The sequence below is a fragment of the Littorina saxatilis genome, linkage group LG6 (genome assembly GCF_037325665.1).
Source record: "Littorina saxatilis isolate snail1 linkage group LG6, US_GU_Lsax_2.0, whole genome shotgun sequence".
Lineage (NCBI taxonomy): Eukaryota > Metazoa > Mollusca > Gastropoda > Littorinimorpha > Littorinidae > Littorina > Littorina saxatilis.
The window spans coordinates 27,082,498-27,103,719 of record NC_090250.1 but is presented as its reverse complement, the minus strand read 5'-3'; the positions used below and the strand labels follow the sequence as shown (position 1 = coordinate 27,103,719).

General features: G+C 41.4%; 1 protein-coding gene across 4 annotated transcripts in view; it reads right to left on the bottom strand.

Moving 5' to 3' along the window:
• Nucleotides 1-5,028: 5,028 nt before the first annotated feature.
• LOC138968881 (transmembrane protein 131-like) overlaps nucleotides 5,029-21,222 on the bottom strand; it is an 80,826-nt gene continuing 64,632 nt past the window's right edge. For 2 of the 4 annotated variants that reach the window (XM_070341550.1, XM_070341551.1), the window contains exons 31-39: nucleotides 20,851-20,957; nucleotides 18,794-18,889; nucleotides 14,764-15,063; nucleotides 14,449-14,551; nucleotides 13,857-13,960; nucleotides 9,554-9,667; nucleotides 9,156-9,277; nucleotides 8,241-8,555; nucleotides 5,029-6,654 (exon numbers count right to left, since the gene is read on the bottom strand). In XM_070341550.1, the coding sequence (XP_070197651.1) occupies nucleotides 6,520-6,654; nucleotides 8,241-8,555; nucleotides 9,156-9,277; nucleotides 9,554-9,667; nucleotides 13,857-13,960; nucleotides 14,449-14,551; nucleotides 14,764-15,063; nucleotides 18,794-18,889; nucleotides 20,851-20,957 (1,396 nt within the window). In that variant the 3' untranslated portion in view covers nucleotides 5,029-6,519. The remainder of the gene's footprint in view (nucleotides 6,655-8,240; nucleotides 8,556-9,155; nucleotides 9,278-9,553; nucleotides 9,668-13,856; nucleotides 13,961-14,448; nucleotides 14,552-14,763; nucleotides 15,064-18,793; nucleotides 18,890-20,850; nucleotides 20,958-21,222) is intronic. The other 2 variants (XM_070341552.1, XM_070341553.1) reach the window with 2 other exon arrangements.

Below are 21,222 nucleotides of genomic sequence, written 5' to 3'. Positions count from 1 at the left end.
CTGTGATCACTACGTTGTTCCAGTGTCAGGACAAACACATAAAAACAAACAAACAACAACAACCCAGTAGCAACAATACGAGAGTCAGGCTTTACGGACACTTTCTCCGTAAAAATACGATTGTTTATTTACGTCTCTCTGGTGGGGGTGAAAAACGTGCCATGTTTTGTGTGGGCCGATACCGCTTTGTGTGCGCACGTGCAAACGTGTGTGTGCATGCGCGAGAGTCAACGTGTGTTTTTGAGTGTGTGCGTGTGTGTGTGTGTGAAAATGTCTGCGTGTGCCAACGTGTGTGTGTGTGTGTGTACGAATGTCTGTCAGTGGGCGTATACCGCATCGTCTTAGTCTGCGTGTGCATGCAACCGCATTGATATATTTTGTGTATCGGTCTATGAATGTGTCTTGATAGTGTGTGTACGTGTATGTTCAACCGCATTCAGATAAGTTTTATTTTGTGAACGATTAATGCATTCATTATCTTTTGAATTCTTTCTATATTATTTGAGCGAGTTGCTGACGTGGACCATAAAATCTGAGTATGAAACTGCAAATCTTAGTATGCAGATAGAAATAACTATGTATTTGCAATGATAAGAGCCCCTTACTTTGCCTTGTAACTAATAAGGGTGCATAGTTTGTGTATGGATTAACAAAGCATGCTTTTTTGTGGTCATTTCTTAATTAGCTCGAACCACAGATCAATATGAACAAATAGTCATTTATTCAGTATTTCCTTAAAATTTGATTCATCCTTTCTCTAAACAAAAATGTGTTTTTGGCTCACGTAAGTGTAGCCTATGCGATGCTAACTTTTGTCTGTCTGTGCGTGCGTGCGTGCGTGCGTATGACCCCCCTAGCAAATTCGGGCGCTTCGCGCCCATCCTATTCACTTTCGATTCAAAGTGCACCCCCCCTTACAAAGCAACTGATCCGCCCCTGTATGTATGTATGTCTGTGGTAGAAACTTTAACATTTGACTGAACACCGAAATACTAATTTTACCTGGTTATTATTATTCAAGCAACAGCTTCAAAGTATTGAAGCAATGATCAACATTTTGTCGGCACGTATGTAGTTAAAGTGTGTATCCAAAGAAAATGGGTGGTGGGTTTTGTTTTTTTTTTTGGGGGGGGGGGGGGGGTTAAAAACAGCTGACTGGTTCGTGTTGTGTGTGGTATGTTGACCAGGTCAGGGGTCAAGGTCAGGTCAGATCGCGTGAAGGATTGTGGTATAGCTGCAGTTCGCCGATTCGGAGAAGACGATTTCACATTGTTCGGTTTCGTAGCTCCAGAAAAATAGATAAAGAAGATACCAAAGTAGATTTCCTACAGGTTAATCTGCACAGCGTGTTTCCAGTGTCTACGCGAGTAAGCGCTGTCGAAAGCGCAGTGTCGATCTGGCCATCTGGCAGTCATGTCCCCGTAAGTAGGCCACAGACAGATCTAGATCTAGTGTCTCGCACTCTTGCACCATGTCACCTATGCTTACTGTGTGTGTGTATGTGTGACGGAGTGATTGAGTTTGTGTTACTGTCTGTCGATTTCATACGTGAGCCTTGAAGGCTTCGCTTCTTGTTTCCTATTACAGTATAGTCGGCCATTCCACAAACAGCCACAGAACAGACCTTTCATTGTGTTGGTTTTCTACATAGCACAGCTACAGCCACACATCATAGTACTGCTTCATTGTTTGAGTCTTCCTGTATCTCTCTCACACACACACACACTCACACACACACACTCACACATTGAATTTTCAAAGATCACACAAAGTAGAGTATAATAAAATTTTATTTTATTTTTTGTTAAAAACAGACAAGTTTTAAGTTGGCAGCAGAAACCTGGATATTCACAGTTTGATACCCAACATACAGTTTCCTACTGAATATTCCTTTTGTGTAATAAGAATCGTTGTGTTCAACTACACATCAAAAACCCAACAAAACTGTATCTGAGAACCTTCGTTGAGAAGGGAAAAGAAAAAGTAGTGTGTCCATGTAACAGGTCAAGTCCCAGCCAAGATCAACAGCCACATTCTAGCAACTCTGATTCTTCAGGCAAGGAGAAAATGTTTTCAACAAATAGGAAACCTCCCTTCAAAACTGAAAAAGAAATCATTTCAGACAGGATAATAATTTTATGACCTACCAGTCATGTTGCGATTGATCAGTTCTAGCATTCAAGCTGGGGAAAAACAACTTTAAATCAGCAAGCACTGAGTTCCAGTACAACTACTCCTGCATTTAACAGTGTCTAGAACTTGAATCTGGAAAACAATTCTGTTGTAGCTACTGCTGCATATCATCTTCGCCACTTTGATCTGCAATACATGTTTTACCAATATAATGTGTTGTATATAAAATAATACACATATATCTGTCATCTTTTTTGCATGTCTTTAGTGCCCTCACATCACTCAAAAAATAGAGTTCAGTTTCATCTTTGGAATATGATTGTATCACTCAGAATCATATTCAAACGCAACAAATCAGCCCGACAATTTCCGTGACGAAGATGCTATGCAGCTGCTTTGTAATACATGTACTCAAAGTTAAACCCCAATAGCCTAGGGTCTGCCACAAACATGCCAGATGGAATAACTGCACAGCAGTTTCTTTGTACATGTAAACTATCTAAATGCACTACGGTAGGCAGTGTAGCTTAATCAATGCTATTGCTAATTTGGGCCATTGTTGGCCTGCTCAATCAAAACTTAAAAAGTAGACAAAATAAAAACAAGGGTCTTAAAGGACATATCAGTCCATTCTTTTTCACATTGAAATGCTTACACAGCTAGGACAAAGTAGAATAATCATGTGTACATATAACTCATGTACAAAAGAAAAATCTCAAAGCCAACAAAAAGCAATCAAGAAAACGATATCAAAACAATACAGCCTGCGACTAGCCGCTATTGAGTATTGTCTGACGTAAATAATTTTAATGATGTCAACTGAAAAGTATTACTCTGCTGCTGAAACAAAATGGTATTACCCTTTGAAACAAAACAACAATCCATTTAAAAAAGAACCGGGTTAACAATCTTGAGTAGCAAAGCAAAAGCAAAGAAAAAATATCACAATAAAAGACACTGGCAATGTTTGTGGCAGAAAAAACTGACAGTTATCTTTCCATTAAAAACAAAACCAGTTAAAAACTAAAAGAGACACGTTTTTTCAAGTGCAAGGTAAATGGTGGGAGAGATCTCAGAGGCAGAAATAAATGTTAATCACTGGCAAGCAAACTGTGTTATCACTTGCGTTTCCAAGGACCAACCACAACCCTTGGTTCATCCTTGAAAACTCTGTGATAAAAAACAAACTTCCATGCTTCTGATGAAGCATTGCTCTTTTGTTGCATCAAACCCAACAAGCTGGAATTTTAGGGCTCAGAGATGAATTTGTCAAAGTCAGGTTTTGTCACAATCGGTGAAGTTGCTCTGGTGGTTTGCTGGCTCCATATTTCAGGACTTGTTAGTTCACTCACAAATCCTCCTGGAAACTTTAAGTTGATAGGATTTCGCAATACGCATTGGCATCTATTGCTTTCAACATGGAAGATGAATGTTAATTCTCATAACATCTGCAAGCAGTTCTGACCATCATGACAATATTTGGTGGCCTGCCAGGTTAAACAGATAAAGTTTAACTGCAGTTACCTTAAAAGGTTAATGCCAAGATTGTTCAAAGGAGCCAGCTATGCAACTTGTGATTTGTCGTAATTGGTAAATTCTCAAAGTGAACATTAACAGTGAGATACTTTTGAGTCAATTCAGAAGTTAGTCGTGTCACACACTCTACAGCAAAGCCGCAGTGTGTTTTTCGGTGAAGCTTTGACTTTATCAACCTGCATGTGGATGCAAGATGAAGTCAAAACATGTCTCTTGTTACAACGGTGCGAACTGCAATTGCAGCTTCCAGCACTGTATTAGAACCCCGTAGTACGGATGTGACATTGGTCAACCACTACACATGAGGGCCTCACATTATATATCACAAACATACTCTAACATGCAATTGTTTGAATACACAGGAAATGAGGGACAGGGGTACAGCCATGCACACCGCGTCTGTGTATCTGTGCGTGCTGATGTATTTTCACCTATATCATTTATTCAAACCAAATTCAAACAGATTTGTGTCCTTTTCTTTCTTTTTTTCAAACAGGCTTCCTTTCAATTTATTTTTTAAAATGTGTTACTGCACCACAGATGACAAGTGGTATCAGCACATACCAAACTAAACATTTATTTAAAAAAAAATCATTTTACATCTGAGAGACACTCTGGCACACTTTAAACATTCATATTTACAAAAAAATCACATACACAGGTGAGTAAATATCCACAAACAAGCAGTTGCGATTCATTACCAGAAACAGCAGTCAGTAATATTTCTGCCGATATTTTTTATCTATGAAAACTAAAATAATATATCAAAAAGAGGCTTGTCTGTGTAGGATATGTGAAGCTCATTTTGTGCACAAAAAGATAGTATGTGATTTGTCATCTCATAAACTGAGAGTAAAAATGATAACAAAATTATCATGGAAAAAAAATCAGCAGACAAATAGTTTACCAGAACAATATCTGCTTTCCGTTTCAATGACTGATAAATTATTACTTCCAGATGACGTGTATGTTTGCTCAGAGTAAGAATTTCACAATGTTTCTTTACAAAAATTTAAAGTTATCACAAAGGCCTGATGAAGTCAAATTAATAGCTTGAGTGAAACTATTGTGCATTCTTTAAATGATCAAGTGTTTAGTGTTTCTATCTTTACAATCTGTATCTAGTAACAACACAACTGTACAAAAACTTAGCACACAAAACAGCAGTGATCAGTAATAGTTTTTAACACTTCAGTTCAAGCTTATGCAGTGGCACTACATGGAACCGTCTGTTAAAACACCACTCAAGGTTACAAAAATAAAATCTTTATGAAACCAAACACGAGTTCATGAAACCCATGAAAAATTGTTGTTAGTGTCTAATGACACTGACTTTGGCTATGTCCATTTTAGTCAGAGGACTTCCGGAGGCTGTGAAAAAAAAAAGTTGTCGTTTCATAACTCTCTACAAATAACAATGACACTCTGCAAGCTAGACGTTATTGCTTACCTCAGTCTAGCTCGCAAGTACTCACTTTTAGTTGTTTTTTTGCATCACCATGGCTCTGATTAAAAGTGCAATAAATGTTAATCTGTCAATATTTTTTGTCAAACAATTGCACATTGAAGTGTTCAACAAATGTGATAGGAATCCTAATTATCATTTATACCTACAGTATGTTCACTTTTAGTCACTGGCTCATTAACTGTGTGCGGTATATAGTGCTCAGATGTCAGAATTTTGCATGCTGTTTACTCTTCCAGGAATACAATGTTTCTGTATCATCTCAGGCTAACCCCAAAAGAAAAAAATGTTGATGGCTGTTATTGAAAAACAAAATGGCGATGCAAATCAAAGAGGCACACTATTCAACTGTACAAGCGATTACCTATTCAGATGAATAAAAAACAAAACATGGGCAACAAATAATCTGTTAAAAAAAGTACTTTACACTGAAATTGAGCAAACAACCCTGAGATGAAGTAGTCACAGAAATTAACGATATGTAGAACACCAAAAGTTTCAACCTACTTTCCTGTTTTCAATAAAAAGATCATTATGCTTAGGAACTTCCGCAAAGCTATGGGACTTTTTAAATAACAAGGTATCTCATGAGAATGACAAACTATGACCATGCTTTGAGGGGGTGGGGGTATGTCAATCAGCTCCCACCAAATCTACAGTGTTCAACAGTTTCTTGGAGACAACGGATGCACACACACCCCACCCTCCCCCTTTACCGGCTGTACCCATGCCGATTTGATGTTCCATTGTCTTTACAATCATACAAAATCTTTCAGTTCATATGCCTCTTGTGGGGAATTAATTACCGAACAGAACTGAATTTAATGACATGTTCGGATCTTTGAAGTTTTGGGTGGGAGTTGTATGATTTAGTTTTAATGTTTATATGAAACATTTAGGCCACTAGGCTTGAAGCTGAAAACAGGTAATGCCGATTGCTCACATGGCCAGAGAAAAAGTGAACGAAAAGAAGGGTGATTTTCTTTTCACAGGCAACTTGCTGAAGACAAAATCTACTTGGCTTCAACTTTTCCAACTCCATCTAAAATGATCTAGGTCTCCCTGTATAAATATCAACCTATTCTTAGTTCATGTGTATGTTAGTTCTATGCTGTAAGTACAATTGTATACAAGGACTGTACAAAAACTGCAACACAAACATACATATAAGCATGCACACACCTGCCTGCATATATGTACACATACACACGCTTATATTTGACAAAACTCAACAAAAAGCCAACAAACAATCAAAACAAAATACAATACAATACAAAACAAAACAATACAAAACAAAACAAAACGAAACAAACAACAACAAAAGGCCAGAGGCAGATGTTTGAAGCAAAGTCTCTCAGATGTGGATGGCGCGGCAGATGGTCGGTTTACTTGTCATCTTTGATGGGAGGCGGCGGCAGGAACTGACCCCAAGTGGTGTCCCCAGAACTGGAGGTGGAGGCAGGCTTCCAGATGTCGGCCATTGGTGTGCTGAAGGGGCTGAACGTGTTCGTGTCGCTCATCTTTAGGAATCATAGACAAATTGCAAGCATGCTGTTGTAACCTGGTAATACTCGAGTCACACAAAAACAAATATCAACAAGTCGCGTAAGGCGAAAATACAACATTTAGTCAAGCTGTCGAACTCACAGAATGAAACTGAACGCAATGCAATTTTTCAGCAAGACCGTATACTCCTAGCATCGTAAGTCCACCGCTCGTGGCAAAGGCAGTGAAATTGACAAGAAGAGCGGGGTAGTAGTTGCGCTGAGAAGGATAGCACGCTTTTCTGTACCTCTCTTCGTTTTAACTTTCTGAGCGTGTTTTTAATCCAAACATATCATATCTATATGTTTTTGGAATCAGGAACCGACAAGGAATAAGATGAAAGTGTTTTTAAATTGATTTCGAAAATTTAATTTTGATCATAATTTTTATATTTTTAATTTTCAGAGCTTGTTTTTAATCCAAATATAACATATTTATATGTTTTTAGAATCAGAAAATGATGAAGAATAAGATGAACGTAAATTTGGATCGTTTTATAAAAAAAATATTTTTTTTTACAATTTTCAGATTTTTAATGACCAAAGTCATTAATTAATTTTTAAGCCACCAAGCTGAAATGCAATACCGAAGTCCGGCCTTCGTCAAAGATTGCTTGGCCAAAATTTCAATCAATTTGATTGAAAAATGAGGGTGTGACAGTGCCGCCTCAACTTTTACAAAAAGCCGGATATGACGTCATCAAAGGTATCTATCGAAAAAAAGAAAAAAACGTCCAGGGATATCATTCCCAGGAACTCTCATGTCAAATTTCATAAAGATCGGTCCAGTAGTTTAGTCTGAATCGCTCTACACACACACACGCACAGACAGACAGACAGACAGACGGACAGACAGACAGACAGACAGACAGACAGACAGACAGACAGACAGACAGACAGACAGACAGACAGACAGACAGACAGACAGACAGACAGACACACACACACACACACACATACACCACGACCCTCGTCTCGATTCCCCCTCTATGTTAAAACATTTAGTCAAAACTTGACTAAATGTAAAAACATTCGTCACCCACACTTTTTTTTTCTCCAGCTTATAAGTCAAAGAGGCTGTAATGCAAGGCCCCTCTGTCAAGAGGACACCGCTGACTAAAGGACACATTTCCCTGTTCCTAATTCTCTTCACTGCCTGCTATGAAAGGACACCTGCAATTCAGGAACACATGTTGGCTGCCCTGAAGAATGTCTCTGTCATTACATATTTGGAAAAACAGTCAAAAATAAACCACAAATAAATACAGCAACGAAATAAAATGACACAAAATTTCAATACAAGCGCTCTTGTGCTTACATTCTAAATATTTCAGACTGCCAGGAAGTGTTGTGACTCAACATTTTGCAAAACAAAAACAAGTCTCCCACCAACAACTCCCCTCCCCCCTCTCCTCTCCTCTCCTCTCCTCTCCTCTCCTCTCCTCTCCTCTCCTCTCCTCTCCTCTCCTCTCCTCTCCTCTCCTCTCCTCTCTCCTCTCCTCTCCTCTCCTCTCCCTCCCCTCCCCTCCCCCCCTCCCCCCACTTTAAAAGACATCACAAACCTGTGACTGCGGTGCAGCGCTAGCAATACTAGCAGCTGCAGCAGCAGCAGACACAGCAGCATTGCTCAGGTATCCAGCCTGACTGTCTGCAGCCGTGAAAGGCGGGGCATCGGGGCGCAGCGTGGAATTCTGGGCCACAGTGGTGACAGCAAGGGAGGTGGCGGAGGCAGCCACGGGGGGAGTTGGTGGAGGAGACTGGGAGTTGGCCGGGGGTGGAGCAGTTGGGGTGGAGGGACTCCAGATGTTGGCCAGATTCTGCAGGGAGTTCCAGCCGCTGGATGCGGAATTGGTCAGCGTACTCCAGAATCCGCTAGACTGGAACAAAGCAAATACCGTCAGATATCATGCTAGCTGATTTAATTAACAATTCCCAGTCAAACCAAACATAGCCAGGAATTGAGGACCAAGACACAAGTAGCCCTTGTTGAGTTTGAAATGGGGTTTGGAGGATGTTTTTCTCCATTGTAACTACAATTCATCAGTTGGACCTGCATCATCACTGAAGTTGCAGTGGCACAGTGTTCTGAAGATTGCCTTAAAAAAATTTGTAAAAAAAAGTGTTTTTGAAAAAAGTTGGCAGATCATGAACAGGTCTCTAACCAGATATACACAGTTGATGGAACTAGGTGTCCTGTAAAGGCAAATGGAAGAAGCGGAACAAAAACCGGTCACTTGGTCTTAGCAACAAGACAAACTTAGTTGTAATGACAAAGCAAAAGTTTCAATTGAAACAAAAAACTGTCAAATACAATCAAAACCAGTATAACTGACTGGTTAAAAAAATTGTTTAAGGTGATTTTCATGTGAAAACGGTCAAAATAACAAAAATGTCCAGTTAATGTGAACAGCATGCACTATCCACAGACAGCCTCACAGCGTTTAAACTAGAGTGACTGAGAGGTGATGGTGACTCACAGCTGTGGTGGCAGGCGGATCACTGGGCGAGGTCCAAGCATTGTGAGGATCCAAGGGGAGGTAGTCAGAGTCCCACAGGCTGTCGTTTCCAACAGGCGGTACGTCAAAACCTGGCCAATCTTCTGTCAACACACGTTCCAAAATGAAGTGCAACTGCTTGACACAAAAACAAAGTCATTGTATGCAAACAAACTTCTCATAAAATCGACCAGGGGGAAAGTTAAAAGCTGACACTGATGTTTTGTTTGTGGGTCTTTATGATTTAGATCCAGCTCATCTCTTCTGCCTGAAAAAGGATAGGCAGTCAAAACAAAACATTCTGATGAAATACATCTCTAAGGAAAAGAAAACTGCAGAAAATCAATTGTTTCACTGAGGACAAAATGGCTAATCCGGACCTTTCTTGCGCTGCTGGAACTTCAAGAATCGCTGGCGCCTCTCTGCCTGCAGCTGTTGCATCATGGTCAGGCTGTGCTCACTTCCATCCCCGTACTGCAAGTAGTTGTCTCCTCCTGAAAGACATTGATAAACTTTTAGAAACTCAAACACCTTAGAATAACACAATTCAACCATCCATATGCAGACCTGGGAACCCCTGTTTTGCACTTGGAGTATTCTCAAACAAACTTGGTGTATTTTCAGAAAAATGAGCGTACTCCACACAGTATTTGAACATCCATGATTCAAACATGCTTCACACGCGTCCGTCGCACAGTTAATTAAGTTTACCAATACCTTTAAAACAAAAGCTTCTTTCAATGTTTACTGACAATGACTGTAATCATGTAAGTAGTCTAAGAATATTTCTCGTCGTATTATTTTCCACTGACCGTACTGATCGTATTCTAGACAATCATGTGTACAAAATACAGTGAAATGGTATGGGTTCCCAGGTCTGCATATGGTCGTTTTTGGTCTCATCTACAGTCAATTTTTACTGTTAATTTATTTATTTATTATTACAAAAGTGAAATGCATATCTTGAGTAGTTCTATGAAATTAATCACTTTCAAGTGAATAAAGATATGGCAGGTTTCACGGTATTGATTTAAGCCATTTCCCATTCTCTCACACTTCCAGTCAAAAATAAAAGCGAAGCAGGCTTGGGTTGAGACGAGGACTGAGCCTTCCCCTGTTGGGTAGGCTTAGCCTGTCTCATACTCTGCAGAGCAAAGTCGCAGAACTGTGAGTCCTTGTACGACTGAATCTCTTTCTGTCTAGCGTCCAGCGCCATGTGACTGAACAGAGATCCCTCTACAACCGGAGACACTCTCAAGGTGTCTCTAGTAGCCTGATCCGAGAATTGCGAATGGGCGAGAAACAACTCCCTCCTGCACATAACTGTATGCGAGTAGTGCAGAGAGGAAAGACGCATTTGCTCTTCGTTAACCCTAGCCAGGGCTGTCAGAAGAGTCGAGACGTCGTCCGCATTTTGCTCTTCACTGAGAGTGAAAGGAACGAGGCTGTCGGTCAGCGACCGAGACAACGTCCGGATGAGCGTTTCGGAAATGGAAGCAAGCTCCAGGAGCTGGCGCCCTATCTCCTCCGACGAGAGGAGAGTGCCCTCAGTCATAGTCACAACCGAATCACGCTTGATCGGATTTGACAGAAGAGGCATCAAATCCCGCGACACCGGCAAGGTTGTGCGCGGAAGGGCGAAAGAAGCCAGCAAGTTCCGGCTGGAACTGGGCAAGACAAACTTCCGATGTCCCGAAGGGACAAAGGTAGACGCTTGTGCCTCTGAAGCAAGCCAAGGTTGTGCCTGCTCCGGAACTGGCCCAAAAGGAACCAGAAGCGGAACAGGCACCGAAGGAATACCACTCCCAGGAGGTGCTGGCCTAGCCAACACCTGTGAGAGATGGTAAGCCACTGAGGGCGACTCCACGAACCGGAAGGAGGAGTGATCCTCTTTCGCGGGACGGAAGTCGGCCATCGCCGAAGGAGCAACCAGAGTGGAAGCTGCCGAAGCCGATGCACCCTCAGGAGAGTAACGGGATGTAACCTCCGCCGCAGCTGCAAGAATAGACTTGATCCTTGACGGAAATCCCGAGCGTTTCTCTTCACTGACCACAGACTGAACCTCAGAATGGTCTAGTGAAGAACACTGACCGAAGTCATCAACACCAGAGACGGAAGGATGCACGGAATAACCGGAAACCCGTGTCCCCAGAAATCGTCCTGACTCGTCCCTTGACCATGAGGAAAAGGGTAAGTAGAGCGACCATCCGAAACCGCCGGACCTGGATGAGCGGAAGTCACAACACCATCCGGGTGAAGCCACGACTGCCCCGGCCGGGGCACAGAGTGCACGAAAGCCGACCCCTGTTGCTCCCTCTCTGGCATGCATGCGGAAGTGCCAGGCAGAGGGACAGCGGATCCGGCCGAAGCCGGAAACGCAGCCGCCGAAACCGCAGAATGCGGAAACGAAGACTGCATAGACTGAGGCCGGAAGCCACAAAGCCCGGAAGCCAGTCTGCGGTCCATCCCGTCACTGTCGTTGGAGCGTACGAGTGTCGGAGGACCTATGCTTCCGGTGGAAACCGGAAACGCAGCAGCCGAAACCGGCTTCCGCTCCTGTTCTGCAAAGTCCGAGCCCTCGGGGGGGATCATCGGTATTGTCAGACCAGTAGAATGCAAGGAGTGACCTTGCCCCAAAGAACTGTCTCCCAGCAGGGAGCGTCCAGACGCCTCACTAGGGCTGTAGGACCAGTTTGACTTACCGGTAAAGCCACCAGCGGAGGCGGAAACCGACAAGGCAGGAACCTGCTTCCCGGAACCGGAAGGCACCGACAAGGAAGCCAGGGAACGAACATCCCCCACGGACGGCGGAAGCCCAACGCTGCTGGACGCCGTGGAGCGCTGCATCTCCTCTTTCACCAAATTCCGTATCTCTGGAACTAAAGACTTCAAGAGAGAGGACACCAGAGCACCCTGCTCCGGAAGCAACAAAGAGGGAGACGCAGAAACAACAGAAGTGACAGACTGCGAAACAGCACAAGTGCTAGGAGCAGAAATAGGCATGGACACAAGAGTGTTGTGAGCCTCATCCGAAACAACAACAACAACAGGTTTAGAAGAAGAGGAGGAAGACTTAGGCTTAATCTTGCCTTTCAAGTCGGCTTTCCCACGCCGTTTATCGGAATCAGGCATGCTGACTGACAACAAAAATGGCGTACAACACAAAAAATTACTGAAAACAAACAATTCCGAACGGACAGAAAATTCAGCAACTAATAACAGTTCTAGAAGAACAACGAACTAACCAAGCTTGCCAACTACAGATGCCGGCAAGCACAGTTAAAGACCACTCTTATCAAAGTCAGCCAAGCTAACTAACAACAAAAATGGCGACAACGCAAAACAGTTACTGAAAACACAAGTCCAAAATGGACAGAAGTTCAGTAACTACATAGCGAAAAACTTTCGTAAACAAAAATAAGAACGAGCTCACCAAATACAGGAGCGCGCAAGCGGGAAAGACAGGTAACGTGGCCGGCAGGTGAAAACCCTTCACAAGAGTCAGCCACGGGAGCGCAAAAAACAGATACACCCTTCCCTCAAGAGGCTGAAAAGTCGTATGATTATTGCCATAACTCTCAGGGTACCTGCTCATTACCATGGCTATTTTTAGCCTTTTTTGGTGATGGGGTTGCTTCCCTTTAAAAATGTTAGACGGGTAAGCGTTTTCAGAACCTAGCATCTCAGACTGTGTCAAATGCTATATGTGATTCGGAGTAAGAATATGTAATTTTATCAAACTTCTATAATCAGTGAAAAAGCTAAAAATCTGATCGAGCATGAAGAGGTAGCGATCGTGTGGTAGCGATCGTTGCGGACAGACGGCATATTACTCGACAAAAAGGCAACAAAAACAACAAAATCTCACCTGAAAAAAGTATTCACAAATCCCGCCTTCGGCCTCAACTGTGAAAAGTGTGTAATATGTCACATACGGCATAGGATTGCCCGGAAATGACAACGTAAGTGAAAGTAGCGATCGTTGGAAACCCTGGACAGACGAAGGTCGGACATTCCAAGAAATGGACACGGCACGGAATTTCGCGAAATTTCGGTCATAGTAAATGCTTTCCTATGAAGTACAGACTATAAAGGTGTGTTTTCAATGTCAAAATAAAATCATGTTATCATTTTCTTGTGGTAAAGTAGCTTACTTGGTTTATCTGTGAAGACTTAGTTTTTCGATTCAATTTTTTGTGTGAAAAATATGTAATGCATAATTCATATTTGGGCTTTTGTTTTTGTTTGTATGGTTAGATATTGCAGCTCTGCTATCAAATATGACCATTCAGTGTGAATTGAGTGCCTTTTCGTTTCACTTTTCACATCAATGGTTGGCTTCTGTCATGCAGGAGGAAATGGCGTCTGTCCGGATTCACACGATCGCTACCAAACACATGTGCATAAAATGCCAACAAAAACAACTCAAACGATTTTTGTTTCAGAATTGTATTCAAAATGACACATTTGTGCATTGCATATAAAAAAAAAACCACTGAGAACATTGGTTCTGCAAGTTAGAAATCAGAGCACATTGTGCAGTCAACAGAATGTCTCAATACCGTGAAACCTGTCACATATACATGATTTCAACAGCTCACACAACTGACGCTCGGACACACACTGACTAGCAGTAGCACATACAGGCACACACACCCAAAAGATAAGATATTGCAAACGTACCTGCTGCAAAGTACTCAGGCTTGGCAAACCCGTCGGCGTTTGGCTGTGGGCCAAAGAAAGGAGCGGTGTGCTCGTCGATGGTCTGCAGTCTGAAATTACTGCCCCTGAAACCAATCACCATCATAGTAAGACTTGTGTCCATTCACTTTTTAAACGTATCAAAACCAACACTGCCTCTCAAACATATCCTACCAACAACAATATGTGCACCTTCCCCTGATCTACAATCAAAGTCAGATGTGTTTACTGAGGTGACAAATTATCTTGATAAGCCTGCTTTTAGAGTAACGCAAGCCATACAAAAAAATGCTGTGAAATTATCATTTTAAGGATAAAAGTGGCTTGTTCATTTCAATGCTTGTGAATCTTCAAAGTGCCAGGAGACTGGTTCCACATAACTCTCACTTACTGTTGTCTATAATTTAGTGTTTATTTCCCTTTGTTTTCTAGATCTTGTCATCATAAGCAAAGCAAATCATCACGCAGCATGTGACAAATCCACAAGGTCTTCTTAGACACTTCAACCCATAACAACACTGATGTAATTTTCAATGAAAAGAGGCTAAGAAAACATGAGCTCTTAGTGACTTACACTGGTCCGTTGAGGTTTGGGTTCACAGGTACGCTGGTCCACTGGCCATTGGGACGTGCTTCTGCCGTCATCAGACCAGGGCTAGTCTTAGGAGGCGCCAGTCCTACAAACACATTCCACATATTATATGTTACAAATTATATTGAGCTTGCTTGAAACAAAAAAAGTCAAAAGTAGATATTGCTGTTTTCCCCATTATATCTGAGAGGTCTTTTCTCCACTGCTATTGGTGAAGGGCTAAAATTCGGTGAAGGATTATCTATAAAGTCTCACAAATAACACATAGAACACTGATCATCACAAACCAACTCTTACCAGCCAGAGACGGCTCGGAGTACGCAGGAAAGCCAGCCTGGAAGCGGCCACCATCGCCCAGTGGAGAGTGGTGACTCCTGCCGGCCAATCGTTGGGAACTGGCCACGGCATCAGTCTGGGTGGTGGTGGGGGAACCGAGGCCGGTGGCGCTGACAATGCTGCTGTAGCTGGAAGAACGACTGGAGCCTGACAGATTGTCGGGAGAAAGACCACCGCCCGTGCGACCGAAGCCAGCACTGCCAACTCCTCCTGACTGCTGGGCAAAGGTCTCAGTCTGAATGGACAGCTCGCTCAGGTCGTCTGAAAGTTGAGCCAAATATATTAAAAAAAAAAGTTCATCACATTCTCTTAAGTAAAAAAAAAAGATGTTTAAACAACGTAATGTAATCGGTTTGTATGTTCAAATTATTATCCAAATAACTATAACTGGCTTACAGTTTAAAACCTTCTGAACTGCATATACACTAAACATTTTAGCAGTGCAAAACTGCTGCTTTTTTTCACTTTCTTTCCTTCTCTTGTTTCAGGGCTTTTTATGGTAACAAGTTTGTAACACAACCCTGCTTTTGTCCCATACACAGTCATGTCAACAGAAACTGATCTCTCAGGCAGGCAAGCAAATTAAAGAAAGCACAACGGTTCAAAAACTCATGCCTAACAGTAGATTATAAATCCGTGCAAGATACTGAATCTTTCAATACACAGATTCAATGAGAATAACAAGTTACAAATTCAGACATACAATGCAAGCATGCTACTGTTACTGACAAAGGTACATACTACAACATGCATATTTCAGACTCAAAATACACTGACGACAAACTGAAGTTAGCTGAGTTAATCACGAAATGGCACACTGAGGGAGAAAGCAAAGGACACTGTATTCTATCGTACTGGGATTTTTGTCAGTTCAGCGAGTCTGCCTGCGCTGGCCGGTTTGCTGGTGCCGGCTAATTATAGTTGACCTGGCCTCTTTCGTATCAAGCGGAAGGACGCGCTGGATGGAGGTCAGTCTTGGAGTGCCAGTGAAAATGCCGGTCTGTGAAAAATACGTGTTTCTTGGTGTGAAAAAGGGATGGTTTCCGTGACATGGCCCTCGGATTATGTTCATCTTGTGTATTTGGCTACTCTAACATACAGGGTTTGTGTTAGTGCAAACTAGAGTTGCGTTGTCGACTCCTTTTGTTTGATTTTGTGGTAATACTGATATCACTCACAGTGACAACGTGCTTCTTCGCTCCTGTTAAAAAAACGAGAATGTGCGCGTTGTGTATCCTTTTATAATCACGCTCAATGTTGATAGCAGCCCCCCGACTGTGTTTTTATTTTGCTGCCAGTAAGTACTTAGTCTAAACTGTGTGATAGTGAGAAAAAGTTGCATTTGTGGTGTTTGTATTTGATTTCTGGAGCAGTTTTGTGCTGTACTTTTTGTTAAGCCATGCCGTGGTTCTCGAAACAGGCACTCGATACAAGACACTTTTATATACAGTATGAAAGTCACTGTGGCTGTTGACTCTAGCTAGTGCATTTCATCTTTTCTGTTGTGTTATTGCTTGTTTTGTTTTGCATGTTCCCCCTTCGTTTCTGTTCTTAAGCATATGATGTGTTTAACTTAATGTTGTGACTGTAATTGTGCTTATGTTCTTGCTTGTCTGTATGTGTGTACATGGTTTTGCTAGTTTTTTTGTGTCATTTTCTTTCAATTTGTAGTCACTCTATTTAATGATTTACTAGATGAATACCCGCTTCGCCAGGTACAGCTTCGCCGGGAAGAAGTAGAGCCGAATACTTTGCCGGGTGTACGACGGCTTCGCCGGCGCACCGTACGAAGGAAGGGAGATAAACGCGCAAAACACTGGAGAAGATAAGGAAGAGTTACTGGGAATGGATGTACAGAAAAACCAAAATCGGTTCAGCGCTGAGAGCACGCACGTGTTCAAAATTTTCCACGATTGTGTCCGGGGTCTACCTGAATATGCCCACCAAATTTGAAGCAGATCCATCGAGAACTTTGGCCGTGAATCGTGAACACACAGACAGACAGACACACACACACAAGCCGTATATAGATATAGAAGGTGTCTCAGTTAAGAATGGCGGCAGTGCAACATACGGAAGATCTCCACATATTTAGGCTAAATGCTATGTGCAGAACTTGTGGCAGAAGATCAAAGGCAGCGAAGGACAAACAACATATCATTAGGCATTGCAAAAACTACGCATCAGTGTTGTTTCAGTTTTACGGTATTCAAGTTTCTGAAGAAGCTAATGGCACATCTTTCTCAAGTACATTATGTGTAACATGCGCTGTTGCATGTTTGTGATTATTTGCTTTGAGTGTAGCACTAGCAATTTTTGATCCCGCCGGAAAGAGTGTGTTTGAGCTCACAATTGAACCGTTTTGTTTGAAATTACGCTCACTCTATTCCATTAGAGTGCACGTCATCTTCTTTTTTCTGAAGCATCTCAGAAAAATAACAACCCCAACTGTTGTGCTGTGTTGTTTTGTTTCGTTTTGTCTGTTCTGTTTTGTTTGCGATAATGAAACAAACGTTAAATTGTCGTCGGAGCGACGAGTTTTGTTTCCTGTGGTATATACAAGTTTGTGAGAACAATAGTGAAAACAGAGTCTGTGTTGAAAAACTTTCAAATCGACTTGTGTGCTGCAATTGGATTACTGATGTATGGCGCTGCAATGATACCAGTCAAAAGTCGTGTATAGGAGTGGCCGTCAGGTAGGCTTTTTGTTTTCTTCACATGCAGCTAACAATTTGCATGAACATGTATTGAAAGACCGTTTTTTCTGTCTTTTACATTACAGGCATTAATTGCACTATTTTGAATTATATAAACGCAAAACAAATTTCACATGCGCACCATACGCATGCCTATAATATGTTTGTAAATACGACTGTATTTGTATATATTTTGTAAAGTGTTGTACATATATATCAGTGTACTTTTGGATTACCTTTGTCTTTTTTTTTCTCTCCAATATTTTGTGTTCTTTTATTGTGGCACATTGATTATGATGCTTTGAGATGTTAGGTTTCCTGTTGATTTAACTGACAGCATGCATGTGTTTTTCAGATCTGTAACGTGTGGTATAATTATTTACTTGAAGAGCAAACACCTTTTTTTAATTCTCTCATTTATCCTTTTTTCTGTCTTGTAAATTGTGCCATGTTTTATTTCATATAACTGACAAGTAGTATCCTCTGTGTTGTCTTTTGCTAAATATTATGGCACTTCACGGGAGTTCCGGATGTTAAGCGCAAGCAGGTGTTTATTATCAGCAGCTCACAGACTACAGCGAGCGAGCCAGCCTTCGGCATCAGCTTATCGCTGTGTTTGCTAGCTGCCCGCGGCAAGTATTCAGCATTTCTCAGTTCAAGCGCCAGTGGCAGTGTGTGGGAAAGACGGGGAAGGGGGAAGGGAGAGAGTAATAGGCGGGATGCAGGTTGCTTTGGCCAGCTATTTTTAACTCCAGCTGAGCGTGCATGGAATGGAATAGTGTAAAGAATGTTAGAACAAAGACAAGCTACACAGTGTTTGTTCACTCGATGTATCTGTTGTTACACTTCGTATACATAAAACCTTTTCACCACCTAAGCAATTTATTTTCAGTATGACCAATAAAAATGGGAAGAAAGTTATTTTTTGCCCACACCATCACCCTAAAAGAAAAAAATCTGCCTGAAAGTTGAAAGTCGGTCCAAAGCACGACAATTATATCAGTCATTGTAAATAATTACATCCATACCCTGCAAAGCTTCAAGCCTAACTTTCTTTTATCTGAACTTTGTTAGCTCATAACAAATCTATCACTGAATGTACACTATTTACAAGATGTTGCACACACACACACACACAAAAAGCCACAAGCCCTTCATTACCAAGAAAACACAAACACCTCTACTTCCCTACTACTCAGACCATGAGAAGTTGACCTCACCCGATCTCAGTCTTAACTTAATGTAAAGAGGAATGAAGGAGCAGGAATAAAAATAAAAGAATGAATAAATCTAACCCGGCGCGGGACTGCAGCTCGTAGGCTGATCCCAGGCTGGAGGGGGGGAGTCACGATCAGAATCGTCGTCTCCTACCGTGCGCAACAAGTAGTCACCTACACAACAGTCACAAAGGCCACGAGATACACACACAGCCACAAGAGCGCTAAACAACACAGTGGGTGACAACATACAAGCAGTCATGCCAATTTTAAATCAACACAGCTTCAATGATTAGGGGGCTGGTGCAGGCTTCTTGCTCAACAGTGAATAAATCATGCTCTATTCTTCTGTGGAAATGAAAAGCAAAACAATCAATGTGCTTGGCTAAGGTTACTTTCCACCATTTAGTCAGTCATACTTGGAAGATGCATGCTGGGTATTTACTTGTTTCTATAACCCATCAAACTCTGACATAGATTACAGGATTGTTTCATGTGCTTTGGTCCTGTGCTTGTGTGAAATACGAATTCACACAATACAAAAGGGGATAAGACACTAGCAGGTCAGCACATAATTTGATCAGAGATATTGGCCAAATCTTCCCCATGACCCTCGACCCAAAAGGTGCAGCCAGGATTCGAACCCTGGACCTTCAAGCTTGAAAAATGACATCCTTATTAGGCTATTGCGCATATCAGCAGTTGTGTTTGAATACTATACATCTCAACTTCAGCAGGTATAGCTGCCTGCAAAATATACTGAACTGCAAAAAACATAGTAACAGACATTCACAGATACTGTTGCAAGACTGAACAGTTATAACTTATATGAGCAGTACAAGAGTTAGTCAACTTTTCTATGACAACAAAAAATACAGAATACAATAGAATGAAACCAACATTGCAACAAGTAAGACTGGCTACTGATTTGGTTTTGTTTTGTTTGGTTTGGGTATTTTTTTCCACTCTTGGGAGTTTCCTTTTCTTATTTTTTGGGGTCTTGACCTTGCTGTAAAAGCAAATTTGATGACAAATTACTATCATCATATCAGTGCATTCATTTCATTGGAATTCAGTATGACTGCTGCCATGTTTATTGTGTTGCTCGCCTCATGAATTCTACAGATGACTGAAAACGCTTGAAAGTTGCACATTTCTCCTCAAGAATTATATTTTGTGAGCGTGAAGAGAAATTCCCCACAATATACTAGCAAACATCTACATCTTTACATTTCTAAGCGAGAAAGATCATGCAACTGCTCTAAAAGCATGAACTACTAAGACTAGCTAAACTATTCGACTATTTTTATTCATATCATGATTTAATATTCAAATATTGTTGAGCAAGAAGCCTGCACTAGACCTTCAGTCATTCACAAACATAATAACAATTGAAGCCAATTAACAGAATGTGATTGGCATTCCTTCAAACGGATCATAATAAACTCAACTAGTGCAAGTCAAATGGTGGGTATGAATGATACAACAATCAGCATGACAAGAAAAATGTTAATGAAAATATTCAGACAAAACATTGGAGTAACAGGGTAATACAGCTGATGTTAGACTTGTGAGAAATATCCACAGGAGTCAAAGCATACAAATTATGTGCAGCAATTAAAAGAACTCTCATGGTTGCAATGGTCTTAAAATTTCTCATTAATTCTTACAGGACAACACTTTTTTTCAATACTCTTTGCCTCTATTTCATCTCGATAGAAGAGGCATACGTTAAAGTCTCCTCCTAACATGCAATGGCATAACAATATCAGTACGAAGCTAAAATGTTGCAATCAATTGTAACATTTTACAAATAACAAATAAAAGACACTGAAAAATAGCAAGCATTTAAATTCAAAGAGCTCATCATCATCTAGTTCCGATAATAGTAATATCAACAGGCCTCAACTGCAACTCAGATTAGACAGCAAGTCATAAGTCACACAACATCTCAAGTCTACACAAACACACAAAACAAAACAACATTAACATTATAAATCCATCAACAGACATGCCTGTCTTAGCAAGAGCGCTTCCTTTACCTTGTCTAGCAATGATGCCTGGCTACAAACATGCTGGCACGATGTCTCACAATACTGAAGCACAGCAACGACACAACCGAGAAAACAACTCACTTTTGGGCTGGGCGCGAGCCTTCTTGCTTCGTCTTTGCAGATCTGCGTTTGCAAGGGCTCCGTTCTGTTCTTTCTCCTTTGGCAGAGTGTAGTCCAGTTCCAGAGTACTGAAAACAAAGATTTCACAATCTTCAGAGTGTTGTTACAGGAAGACGGCACAAGTGAACAAGATAGCGAGGAAGGGAGACAACTGATAAAAGGACAAAAAGGACATCATGGGGAAAGAATGAGCCTGACTAAAAAATTGAAGCAGAACTATAAAAGAAAAGATCGGGCAATAAAATAAAACAAACATAAAAACAAAGCATGAATGCAGGATTAAGGAAAACATTTTCACATCAGAAAGGCAATACACCAGACAGGTAAAAATGC